The sequence below is a fragment of the Plectrocnemia conspersa genome, unplaced genomic scaffold (assembly GCF_051122295.1).
Source record: "Plectrocnemia conspersa isolate PC_06_02 unplaced genomic scaffold, ASM5112229v1 ptg000001l, whole genome shotgun sequence".
Lineage (NCBI taxonomy): Eukaryota > Metazoa > Arthropoda > Insecta > Trichoptera > Polycentropodidae > Plectrocnemia > Plectrocnemia conspersa.
This window is the reverse complement of record NW_028277165.1, coordinates 10,667,955-10,682,495: the sequence shown is the minus strand read 5'-3', so window position 1 is coordinate 10,682,495 and position 14,541 is coordinate 10,667,955. Positions and strand designations below refer to the sequence as shown.

Below are 14,541 nucleotides of genomic sequence, written 5' to 3'. Positions count from 1 at the left end.
TTGTATAATATATAAATTTTAATAAATTAAAAATATAAGAAAATCAGATTTTTTTCAAATGAAAACTTTTGTTTTTTATTCTGTCCAGAAATCACAGTCAGTGATATATAAAATAATTGGTCCACTTTAAACGAATAAATTAGTCAAACCTTTATTTTATGGACGTCTTTGTTTGCTGCCTTGCTTTCTAAAATAAAAAATAGTGTAGTATAGTATCAAGTAGAAAGTCGTCCCTTTTTATTTCCTATGGAAAAATATTACATAATTTAATTTAAAAACCATGTAAAGTGTAAAAAATTTAAATCTAATAAAAATATGTAATATTTCACTCACAGTTACACATGTATGCCCTTTTATGTTACATCAGGGTTTCCCAAACTTTTTCAGCGGCGGAACACTTGGCAAATCCGAAAATTTTGGCGGAACACTTAGCTTATTTTTTAGGTTGGGTAAAAAAATTTTGGGTTAAATTTATTTAATAAACATAAAAATATCCAAAAAAATAAAACTCTTAATGACTCTGATGATTTTGGGTTCTTAAATTACAATTTTATTATATCAGGCACAATATTGGTCAGTTGTATTCTCATATCTGCCGTAGCGTCGAGTCTATTTCTGTATTTTGTTTTATTTGAAATGTATTTAAAAAATCCCACTTCGCATAAATACGTCGTGGAAAATGGAAGTAAACAAACCAGAGCTTGTTTTGACACATTGGGAAAATCTTCAGTCACACTCGCCCAGAATCATTAAAGGCTGATCTTTATATTTTTCTTTCAAATCAGAGTCACTAATTAATTTAACTAAATTCTCATAATCCCTTGCACTTAAGTCCACTGGTTTAACTGTCACGGAAAATGGATACCGAACCCAGGAATCGTCCTTACTAGTTTTCGGAAAATATTCCGAAAGTTATTTTCAAGTTTTATAGGTGTTCTAAAAATACTTGTGAAACTTTTTTATCAACTTAAAAATTCAATTAAATTAAACATTCAAACAAGACAGGAAAACAATCAAAATTATTAGATTCAACCGATAAAATCTAAAATTGTAATTTTTTATCAAAAGATTCAATTTTATCTCTCATATTAAAAATTATAATACTTTTTCCTTGTAATAAGTTAACATCATTGCACTTTGTAAAAATATCGGCCAGATATGCAAGATGTATCAACCAGGAAGGATTTGGTAAAAATTTGATAAAATAATGTTGCAAATTATTTTGTGCCTTCAAGAAGACTAATAATTTATTTCGAAGTTCATAAAGTCTTAATAGTGCTTTTCCTCTGGATAGCCATCTCACTTCAGTATGTAATAAAAGTGCTTTATGTTTACTACCCATTTCATCGCACAAAATTTTAATTAATCTGGATTGAAGTGGTCTAGATTTTACATAGTTTATCATTTTCACGGCTTCTACATAACATTTTTTAAATTTGTGGAATTTTTTTTAGTCAACAGTGCAAGTCTATACAAAATACAGTGACTGCTAGTATCTCTTGTAGCTACTTTCAGGATACGTGATACAACACCTTACATTTTTCTTACCATTGCACGAGCACCATCTGTACAAATATCAATACACTTTTCCCAGCCCATCTCTTGTTTTGTAATGTAATCATTAATACTGTAGTTTTTCCATGTATATATGCACACGTGAGTAAATCTTCTTCAATACTTTTATCATATGTGTAACGAACAAATACCAATAGCACAGCTAGTCCTGCAACATCTGTAGATTTATCTATTTGCAATGTATATTCACTGCAAAGTCCATGTCGACGAATTAACTCTAGTAGAAATATCTTTAATGCGTCGTGAAACATTTCATTTTCAGTTTCAGCCATTGTAATCATTTGAAATTTGAACTTTTCTAGTGAGTCACGCTGTCTCTTAAAATATTGCATGTATTTTCCTTGGAATCAGAGTGTGTCGTTTCGAAGTGCCTTCGAAGCTTAGCTGGAGCCCAAGAACTGTTTGCGAGTATTTTTTGACACAAAACACACATTGCATCAGGAGCATCTGAATTGCCAATATACGTAAATCCAAAATTTAAATAACTTTCATCGTACTTTAATTTTGGTCTGTTCATAGATGACACTTGTTCTTTATTCGATTTTGAAGAAATCACAGTTTTTGGATTATTTTCTTCTTCGATGTAGACGTATTAGTAAAAGTATTTGGCCTTTATTTCGTCAAATTTCCTGTTTTCAACCAAAGATCCATGGGTAGTTTTTGAATAATATGTAAATTCTGTAATTTTTTTTTTTGGCAAAATGTAAAAAATCTGTAGCAATCAGACTAAATTAATGTACAAGAAAATCGATTCATTTTTATGCAAACTTCATTTAATTCATTTACATTTCCAAAAGTATACACCCAATCCTGTTTTAACGCAATAAATTAATACGTAGAATGGCGTGAAAAATTATCCGCCATAACCTTTTGTAAATTTGACAGATTGGATCCTAAGATTGAAAAATCTTGTATAAAAATCACGTACAAGTGAATTTGCGTAAATTAATCGTGTAAAAAGTGGCATTCGTGGCACCAAAGAAATTGCATAAAAGTGACATCACATAAATAAAGTTTTCATAACAAACACTGACATATGTAACTTTTCCCTCCAGAATTTGTACACATCAATGTTGAATATTTAGCACATATTTTAAAGTTTTTCATCAGATTTATAAACATTTTTTATGTATTAGCAAGACTAAAAATATTTTTAATCTACTCCAAATTTTTGTGAAATATCTATTTCGGCTCCGCGGAACACCTATTTCGGCTCCGCGGAACACCAGTGTTCCGCGGAACATAGTTTGGGAAACCATGTGTTACATAAATAAATGTATACAGGATATTTTCAGCATATGCCTATGTTCAAATTTCATCTGTAACCCTTGAATTCCGAGCTTTTTAAGACTACTATCTAAATATTATATATTAGTATTATATCATAATAAAAAAATATGATTATTATTATCCCATTAAGCAAATACTCGAACCATTAATAATATATTAATATATATTCGACGTCAGGTCCAGCAATTCTTACCAAATTAGCAAAAGTCGACGCATAGGATTTTTGGCAACCAAAGGGTTATATGTTAATATTTCGTACTTGTGACAAAATATTATTTGAACTCAAGTTACTTCTTGCATTTGTTACAAGTCACGAGTTTCTTTAAATACACGAAGATACCAATGCAATAACATGTTATCTGATATTTAAACAATTTTCAAATGAACTATGTGAAATCAGAAAGTGAAGAACGTTTTAACTGCATTTTTCTAAGGAAGCCAAATATATTATTAGCAGCAAGAATGTTTTAAACTATTAATTACATATTCTTGTCATGAACATGTTTTGACGTTTGGATTTAGAATTTTAAGAAATACTTGAAAAAATATTATTAAAAAGTAAGACATGAACTTATGTTAAAAATATTCGTGGTGTTGTCATGCATGCCTTTATTAAAACAACATTAGCTATTTCTAATGAGATGTGGTCTTTTTAATTTATGGAATTGTTTAAATGCTTTTATGAAAATTCCAACTGGAGACACTTTTAATTACAAAGTTTTAAATTTAAAATTGTGAAATAATGAATATGTGTATGATCTCGGCCTTTTTGGCCTCCAAGTTTTTTCAAGACTTCTTATGGTCGTCTTAGTCGTTTTTGCACGAGGCACGAGTTTGGCTGAACTCGTTTATTCGAAACCTTTATGAAGCGCATGATTGAAGTGTCTTGAAAAAGTGATTCAGGGCGGCAGTATTTTGGCTAACATACCATTGCGAATTTAAGGAATTCAAACAGAACTTCCAGTCCTTGGTTCACTTACTAATCTCGATGATATGGGGCAGAACCAGACTCTTTGTTCTTATGCAGTACAAATTGTATTAGACTGATCGGCGTGCATCATGCCTCAACTCTCGGCTTTGTCTACGGTTTTTATAAAAGTGCTTAGAAACTTTTTATGGATACTGCTTAATGTATCCGTGCACTCTGATACGCAACATCCAAAAAATATCTAAGGGGCACAAATAAATCAATTCGTTTTTTAAGATCCTTTTAACGATCCTTATTTCGTAACAACGATTACGGATAGTCCCGGCAGTTTTCTTGTCAAAAATCAATAAATTAACACTTCCATCGGTTTTGATTTTTATCGACGATGTCGAATTTAAAATTTAAAATTAGACACTTATTACTTTCTATATTATCAGCGTATTACAAATTATTTGAGAAGCGTTATTTAAATAAAATAACTAAATTCGTTCGTACTTTTGCACTTAGGCATTTATTATTCTCTGGCAAAAAATTTAGAGCCTCGCCTCGTTGTTGCGGGCGACGTAATCTCCTCCGAGTTATTTACTTGTGCGACTCTTTTGTCAGTGAAAAAAGGAATACTTGAAGATTTCTTTGTAAAAAATCGGAAATATTGTTTACAATGCGGCTCTCAAATCGTATTTTTTTCTTCCATGTACTTATATATGTGTATATAAATATGCCTAGTATTTTTCAGTCTTTTCGAGGGAAGGTCCGCAGGACGTCGCTGGGACGTTCTCACCCTATTGACGCCCGCACGCCTCCGCTTAATGATCACTATAACAATTAGCGCGCGCACCGCTAACAAGGGCGGCGGTTCGGGGGGCGCAAATTTCGTTTTAGGGTCACAATTTGCATTCGTTAACCGGGGGCGGGGTTCAAAGTTCAAATCCGGGCTTTGCGTGAAATTGAATTTTGGTAGTTTTGGCGACGGAATTTGGAGTGGGTGATCTTTGGCGCGTTTGTCGTTTGACGGTTTCATTGATTTTGCGGGTCAAATGTTAAGGTGATGCCACACATTCAACAAATACGAGTGCTATTTAAACTTATTACTGTCTATAATGTCTTATAATGTTTTTTCTCTTCTTCAAATTGACGCAAATCAACTCATAATTGCAGGTGTGTTGTCATGTTTGAATCTGAAGGACTGGATTAAAAATATTTTCCGAAATAAATCCATCCGAGTGGATTGAGTTTTAAGTAGTAATGTTCATGCGACTTCCACATGAGTATGATTCCTACCTCTTCTGCTGCCAATTTATCTCTATTCATATTTGACTGCAGCCATAAAACATGATTTTTTTGTATTTAGTACAGAAAAAATAGTTTTCATGCATATTTACCGAAAGCCAATAATAAAAAATCCCAACGATATCAGCTGCTTTAGCAGAAATTCTCCTTCATTGTTTCAATTTCGCGGTTGTCGGAACGAGGGAATGACAAAAGGAGGAAGCCGGAGGTGTTCGTTATCCTCCATCTCTCGGCACCGGTGCGTGCCTTCAACAAAAGAACCAAGTCGACGGATGGATGGGGAGTGGGTTTTAGGGGGTGGCAAAGTGAAGAATAAAAAGCGCTATCGTATCGAAATCACAAAAGGAAATTCGGAAGTGGAACGTCGGCGGCGGCTGCGAAAAATAATGGGAAAAAAATCACGTACGAATAATGAAAAGACAAATGAGCGCAGCGACGACACCAGAAAGCACCGGATCGAGTGGTTCGGGATTTGCGCTGAACTCCCAGAGCTGAAAATAAAACTAGGGTTTCATTGTTATTTGAATTTTTTCGGAAGGAAGTGTGTACTAAGGGTAGTTACTATTTTAATCAATAAGGCCAGTGCTTCCAGTTCTAGAACTTTTAAGGGTATTGCTTTTCTATGCCGCTATCTGGTTTATTCAATTGGTATGTCTTTACAAGGGTAAATATAGTTGTTTTTTATAATAAAGACAACTGTCACATTTTTATGTAAAGTAAAACATTTTGTTGCGCAGCCTAATGTAAAAATGGTTAATATGTTTTCATACTTAATTTCTCATGCTAATGTTTAAAGTGTAAATAACTTCATTTTAAGGTCACATTGCTCTTATTACTCCTTTAAAAAATATATCTAAAATGGTGAATATTTAGTCTATGAAAGCAATAGTTGCTTTAACTAAATGTTGGCTAATCAAAACTAAAAATAGTATTATTAAAACAAATATCATGAAATTTCTCGCTACTTGGTCCAGTGTATCATAATTTATTTAAAAAAAATGAATTTAAAATATCTTTAAAATTATTTTCAGTAGTTCAACGAAAATTCATCAGTCATTTGATCTAATTCTAAAATATCTAGCTATGCTAATGACACAGCTTCATAATATTTTCAACTATTCGATAATGTGAGTAATTTCTGAAATTTCGGAAATGTGAGTAATTTCTGAAATTTCGGCAATTACAAAGTATTATTTTATTTGACGGTTATTTGTTGTTATGGCCATAGCTGTTATAAATAACATAAAGATATTAAAAAATATATAAATATCGCATAATAAAAATGGGCAAAATCGGACAAATAGAAAACGTGACCTGCGTTGTTGTAATACTCAAAAATTTGAGTGTTTTTATAGTATTATTTCAAAAAAAATATAGATATATAAAAGTTAAAATTGGCGAATATATTCGTATTAGTCTTTAATAGCCACCAGTAGCTAGTGTATGTGCCGCCCAGGGCGATCCTTAAAATTGCCCCCCCCCCCTATACATTTTTTGCAGGGTCATAAAATCAGCATTTTTTTAAATAATAAATTGGTTATTATTAAGCTCTTGTTATTCGTGGATTTATATGTGTTTTAGTGCATTCAGGGTTAAGAACCACACTAGACGATCCCATCGCGAATATGCCGCCTCCAAGCAAGTGCCGCCCAGGGCGCCCCCCCCCCCCCATAGCTACGCCACTGATAGCCACCCAATTTTGTGGAATTTTATAATAAATAAGTGAAATATTCAATACTAGGCATTAAAAATATGAGTAATTTATAAAAATGCAATTACAATATTTGTTTATATTATTTTGTATGCGATTGCTTGTTTGTCGACTATAAGCTGTTACATGTTATGTTAAGAGGTGACTTCAAACAAATTAAAAGAATAAAAAACATAATGCCGTCTAAATGATGTTGCATTTTAAACCTTTGAATGCATTCTTTTGGATTTACTAACTAAATATCGAATAGTAAAATAAACAATATGTATTTTTCCCTAAAAAAATAAACGTTTTAATCACTGATTATTTTTAATTATACGTTGTAACCTGACAGACTTAAATACTGGGTGATCATTTGGGGGAGGGCAGGGGCCATTTGACCCTCCCCCCTGAGTATCGCCAGAAAAAAGCATGTCATAGATCGAAATACGGTGAATTTTATTGAAATCGAAATATTGAAAAAACGACCATTGACTGGCCATCTTTTGCTCCCCCCCATTAAAAAATCTGAAATTCTCGGATTATCAAAATATTAAAAAAAAGCGACGACGACTTTGCCCATCGTAGAAAAAGTTGAAATGACGTCCCAGCTTAAGCTAATGCGTTATAACGAGTAAATCTGTACCAACAGATTACCTATTAAGTCAATCAGACACAATGAATTCCTACAAATAAGTACTAATAACCAAAATAAAAGTCTGGGAATCTGTGACATCTATGTAATCAACTATAAATGATTATGTGTATTATAATTTATAAGATGTCACTGCATCTGGGGCCCTTTTTTATTATTAGCAAATTTGTATAAATAAAATTCTAGTTACCACCTAAGACTAGGAACTACGCTATTCCAATATTTTTTGAGAAAATAATACAAAACCCTAAAGGGGAATGGGTTCGTTTTGCTTTACTTACTGCAGCTAAATGTTCCAGATATTAGCTCAAAATTTAGAACAGCAGTAATTTTAAGCTTATCACATTATCGTCGGGAAACGCATATATGCGTCATTGTTTGGAACTGCTTGAAATATTTATAATAGTGTCCTTTCATCTATCTACAATAGGTAAATTAGTATAATATTACAATTATGTTGGGCGTGTTTCTTCATATTTTTTTCGGTGGTTCTCAAACTAATCGCAACAACGAACAAAAGTTTTCATAGACATGGATATAGTTGGGATTTTTCATATTTTTTTGTCAGCGGCGTCGAATGCTCGCCTCCACCCCCCGGGCGCCGTCTCTCGCTAATTGTGTGTCATCCCTTCGCCGTCGCCCCCGATCCTCCCTGGGGCGGCGTCCCACTCGAGCACGTAGCTGATCTTCCGCTGGCGCAAATCACTGCTCCGCTCCGCCGCCACATACCGCAAAGCCAATCTTCACAGTTGCTAGACGTCGGGCTTAATTTCGTTTGCCGACTCGGTGAGGCGTAGAAGAAGACTTCATTATATAATATTATATATTAGCGTGGAGCATTGCTTTAAAAATGTTTTATGAAATTTTATATATCGGTTTAATATCAGTTTAACGGTGCTACAGTATATTGTGCCAAAATTTTTTTTGTTACTTGAAACTAGGAGTGTGTTTATTGTTACGTGTATCATGTTAAATCTTTTGACTAATCAATACATCACAACTAGAAACTCCATGTTAATAAATTATGTGTCCCGACTATTCGATTAGATTTGTAGCAGAAAATTTTGAATTTTTTCCATCTAAAAACATAGTTGTATATCGCTGGTAGTGATATATGTTTTCGATGTACTACAATCAGTCATTTTTATATTGCAAATTCATCTTTTTTTAAAAAAAAATTTAATTAGCGAAATTCCAGAAATTACTAAGTTAGTATTGTGTTGCTGTGGACTTTTTTAATGATTGGATTGATGTAGATTGTGTATATTTTGAATCAATAGGAATGTTTAATTCAAAATCTGTTTGAAGTAGTTTATTATGGTACCAATTTTTAAGAATCAGGTATATTTAAAATTAAACTTCGTACTAATTTAAAGATTTAAATACGTACTTCTTATATTATTTTTAAAATAGAAGTAACTAGTTTTTTTATACTTAAACACGTGTCATTTACTAATCGATATTATAATAGTTAAAAATAACGCATATTTGGAAACTAATCATAACACATTATATTTTAAACACTGACTAATCCGCTTGGTTTATAATACGCCATATGTGATTAATACCCCACATACATAGGTATGCATTACTTGTATAAGTTAACGAAGGGTTTTTTATATGTAAATATTCACAAGTTCCTCTTAATTGTCACTAATCGATTAACTAAAGAAGACGATGGAACAACAAGATGTACAAGTTTTTTTATAAACCATTGGTTGTTTCCCGTATTATATTATATATCAGGGTTAACCAAGATAATATTCATATTATCTCGGCAACCTAAGGGTTAATAAAATCCTTTTGACTTGATTGAATCTTTTATTATCACATTTATTATAATATAATTAGGAATAAAAAAAATCTAAATATAACTCTTTCACATACAAAATCCATTATCCGTCCCAGATTGCGCGTAATTCGGGAGAACGGGCGCTAAAAGCTAAAGGCTTCATTCGCCAGGAGGCGTTCGACAGGTCCCGTAATGGAGGCTGTAAATCATAATAACGGAAAAGGGGGCGGAGGCGTCGCGGGCGGGGGCGCAACGAAAGAACGATAATGGCGTCAGAGAGCGCTACAAAGGGAATTACGAAATTACTACGAGATGAGTGGAATGGAAGCCGTCGCGCACAAAGACGACAACTGACAAAGGGAAACCTTTTAAAACGAACAAATAGTACACGCGAATAGAGTTTAAATTTTCAGCACCCCGTTGCGGCACAATGCCGTTGGGTTGCACGCAATTTGTGACGCGAAAACCACACGTGTAAATAATATAATAATAATTTTATTATTAGTATTCAATAAATTAAGGAAGGTTTCAGATTTTGTACTGTTTGATAACGTTTTTAAATATTCTTTCAGAAAATATACGTGTTTGTCTGTCACAATAACTTCTCCCAAACAGTGAACAGTAGCGATGTGACATTTGCACATGTCATTATGGCTGCCATTACTAGGTCAACTCTGTTTTTTTTCAGCTTTTAAGTTTAAAGTTAAGCTGAACAGTGTTGTTGAACGAGACAGGAGACTAAAAATATTGTGACTAGTCAAGTATTTTAATATATTTGTAATAACTGGATGAATAAAATGAACTATAATGAATAAATAATGAGCTTAAATCTATCACGAGCGAAGCTGATGTTTATATATAACATGTTTAACTTTCAAAAAGCATAGTTCACATGCGTTTCCAATAAAAATGTAGATATTTGTCTAGAGGGCTAACAAAATATCTTACAGGTGGCCTGTGTATGTAAGAAATACACTGCGGGCTATTTCAAATTTATTTTTAAACGAGACCACAACGTGCGGAAATATGCGTCTGCAGGGAATTTGGTGCACATATATCTTACATTATAAAGTTTCCGCGGGGAATAAGTAGTGAATCAAATTATGTGAAAATGGCGTTAGTCAACTCGTTAAAGAACAACTTTTCTAATTTCTTCCGTGTGGATCTTTTATATGGATTCGATCCGATCGATTATCGAAAATTTGGCTTACCTAGATTTTTCCAACCTCACGGATGAATATTAAAATATAATTGCACTACACTATATTTGCATTAACACAACCAGTTTGAGAGCTATCCATTTCATCATTATTCATAATTTAAAAAGAGAAGGCAAATTTGGGTTTACGCGCTCATATTATTAGCTCTAAAGCACACGATACGGATATACGTTCGATATTTTTATCATTACTCCGGTTTATTTTTTGAACAAAGCAAAGTATTGCAATGTTATTTTTTTCTGCTAACAACTAAAAATATATTGTATAATACTAGACGATATAATTAAAATGTGTTGACGGGTGTTTTTTTACATCAAATCTTCTATTTTTCTGAGTAAATAAATATTAAAAATATAATCCTATCTATTATTGTAGTAAAAACTAAATATTATTGCTTTTTATAACCGTACATTATTGAGAATACACAAAAAAGTTTGTTTTAAAAATGTATTTCAATGATTTTTTTATAGAAAATTCGCGTATGTTTGGCCAAATTGTCTGGAACTAAAATGGTTATGCAGTATTTACGTATTTTTATTTACATAAATTTAATTAATGTTACTTTTAACATTAATATAAATAAATAAATATACGAGAGATCAATAATCAATCGAAAATAAATAATAAATATCTAAAATAAGTATTAAATATACAATAATATAAATATATCATACGTCAATCACATAAATATCACAATCATCAATAATATTAATCAATTGTTTTTTTTTAATATGAATATTTACAATTTTCTACGCACTCCTTTCTCATTTTTTAGGATAATCGTAACTGACAAAAAATAATAAGTAATATATTTTGCGGTGCCTGATGCTCTGGTCACCTGGTATAAAAATTTAGGAAGTTATTAATAAACACGGTGTATAATGCGAGCGGCACTCGGATTATTTTTTCGGGTAAAAAATAAAAAAAAATAAAGTCAATACCGGTATTGACTGTTTTCTTTCTCGGTAATACCGGTATTATTGCAATCCCTAACTGTGTCATATCGAACAATGAAAATAACCCAGAACTAATGCTCGCGCGAGCCAAGTGATAAAATGAATAGGCACTAGTCACACAAAAGCGGCCCTGGATCGTAACTGGATGTAATCGCCCGCCGCAATTGGAACCCACAATGCGGCCCTAATGCAAATCCGCGATTAAACACTCCAAACGGCAAAGGCTCTTCGAACCACTTCTTTCCCGCCGCTCGATAGTCCTTTTAGAGATTAAACATTGAACATTTTTATTTTTTTACAGGCAACTACCACAGCCGAGGAGAGAGGTTTGACAATAGAGGAAGAGGAGGATACAACTCTGGACGCAGTGACTACAGCAGCCAAGGACGAAGCGACTACAACCAAGGACAGCCCGAGCACAAGAGGAGGAGGTATGAAGACGAAGGCAGTCACGGGAATCACTCAAGAAGCTCTGGATATTCTAGGGGAGGAGGAGGAGGCGGCGGCGGCGGCGGCGGCGGCGGTGGTGGTGGAGGATACAATTCTGATAGAGGAGGTGGTAGTAGAGGCGGCTATAACAACAGAGGAGGTTACGGCGGTAGCGGCGGTAATAGTGGTAATCGCGATCGAGATTATTCCAATTCAAGACCAGGGCACGATACAAACAGAGGTGGACACGGACGAGACAGGAATCATCCGTATGGAAGATCCGAGCAGAATCAGTGGGGCTACGGTTCAAAGCCTGGCGGCGGACAGAATTACGGTTACCAAAGGCGTTAAGTAAGCTTGTATACATTTAACAGACTCCACTTTAGGGTCGCACTTTTTTGCTATCGAATCTCTTACGTGAGACGTGCAGTTTTATTAGAGTCGGAAAAGTACTGCAATTTTGTATTGACCTTCATATTGATCATTCCAATAGTGGGTAAAATTTTAAGTTTATAAATTGATCAATGTGTTGATTTTTTAATTGTGCGATTTTTTTACGTAAAAGGTATTATAGCGATAATTTTATTTTGAAATCGTTCTTGTCTTGTGATCTAAAGCGTATAATTAAAATTATAGAAACATATTTTTAATTTGATCTTAAATAAATAAATGTATAGTTGAACGGTTTTGTAGATTTTATGTATAATAAATAAAATCTAATTTAAATCTATTTGTCATTTTACTTATTCTCCTATTGGTCAATATGTTTCCTAAATACAAATAAAGGTATTGCATTATTCTAGATTTCGTTTCGACGGTAGAGGGAACAGAAGGAAATCGTTAATTTCCGAACGATTTGTTCTTGGAGTGTTAACGGCCGAGTTTTTGTTCCGGGCCCGCGGGCAAGTAACATACAATGATCCAGGAATGGGTGCAAGCATAGGGCGAGCGCCCAGCATCAGCGGTCCACTCGAAAGCCACTTGATTCCGTCGAGAACAAATGTTCGCACGATCCTGCATCTGCGTTTCGTGAAAGGTTTGTATAAAATGTGCCACGCACAATAGGCGACAAAAGATTTACGATATATTTTTAACGGCTGATTGAACATGCGTCACAGTTACAAGTAAAATAATATAAAAGATACGACAATTAAAATCTTAGTTTTACAAAATAATATTAACTAGCACGTTCATAAGTTCGCGCCTTGCGCTAGAAAACCTATTTGTTAATGTAACGAATGTGTTTAAATATAAAACATTTAAATTTAAACAACAATATTTAAAATATGACTGATATGGTTTAAAAAGGCGACAACAAAGCGATAATTATACCAAAAAATCTACAAAATATGTAAAAACTAAAATTGATTACAAAAGTTTAATAAGATCAACAGAATTGGAAGTTTTGGAAGGCATTCAAAATATAAGATCCATAAATAACGGTGGTTTAATTATAACCTGTGACTAAAGAGGATCCATGAAAAAAAGAAAAAGCGGTAAAAATATTCGGAAATAAATACAACATATAAGTAGGAAATTTAAAAAATATAAATAATAATAAAATATCGATTAAAAAAGTGTATAATAAAAAAAGGAACCAGTACTGATAAATTAGATGTATAATTAAAGAAATTTGCAAAATACTAGGAACTTTATTATTTAGTAAAAAAAGTACTCTCCGAAGGAGAAGTACCCGATAATTTGAAGAATGCTACTATTTATTATACTCTATACCTAAAATAAAAGGAAATGAGACTAATTAACGTGTTGCCTTGTATAGAAAAGGTGATGGAATAAGTAGTAATCAACAATTAAAGGATTTCATTATTTCTCAAAACATTCTATGTGAACAACAATCGGGGTTCAGAGAAAAACTTTTCACTGAGACTGCATTACAAGTAGCTATAAATGATTTGTTGTTAGCCAATAATATAATCAAAATCATAGGAGCAGTTTTCTTGGATTTCAAGAGAGCTTTCGAAACAATAGACATAATAATAATGTTGAAGAAATTCGAGTATATCGGTATAAGTGAAATAGTTTTAAGATGGTTTAATAATTATTTAAAAAAGGAAAGCAAAAAGCTAACTATGCTTATTCCTAAGAAGAAAGATTATCTTACAGAGTACCACAGGGGTCAAAATTGGAACAACTGCTGTTTATATTATATATTAATAATATAATCAGTAATAAAAAAAATGTAAAATACATCTTTTTGTGGACTAATTAAATAATGAAAATAATATACTTAAACCAAATTAAAATAAAACTAAATGTTTATTAATTATAAAAAATACGTTAGATAATTATACAAAAATAGTTGTAGATAACTATTATAGAAATAGTTGATAATTTAAAATATTTAAGAGGAATTGTAGATAAAAAAATAAATTTTAAGTAACCATTTCGACTAGTTTTTTAGAAGGAATTACACTCTTATTACTTCAATTAACACTACCTATTCCTCCCGTGTGAGGCCAGTTGTTGCAACATCTAAAAGGTTGTTTTCAAAATAGAAAATAATGAAAAACTATTTAGAAAATTCGATTACATAGAATCGTTTACAATTACATGGTGTTTCAATATTAGCAATAGAGACAAAAGTAGCGAATGAAATGAAAACTTAAGATTTAACTGAAGACTTTGTGAACAAGTGTAGGAGGAAATACTTTAGTTTTTAATATTTGTTTAATTGTTTATTTTAGTTAAAATGAAG

General features: G+C 32.5%; 1 protein-coding gene across 1 annotated transcript in view; it reads left to right on the top strand.

Annotated features, from left to right (window-relative positions):
* Positions 1-12,553, top strand: part of Rat1 (5'-3' exoribonuclease 2 Rat1) — a 29,254-nt gene extending 16,701 nt beyond the window's left edge. The window contains exon 17 of the mRNA XM_088192270.1: positions 11,698-12,553. Coding sequence (XP_088048396.1) covers positions 11,698-12,176 — 479 coding nt within the window. The 3' untranslated portion in view covers positions 12,177-12,553. The remainder of the gene's footprint in view (positions 1-11,697) is intronic.
* Positions 12,554-14,541: the final 1,988 nt, after the last annotated feature.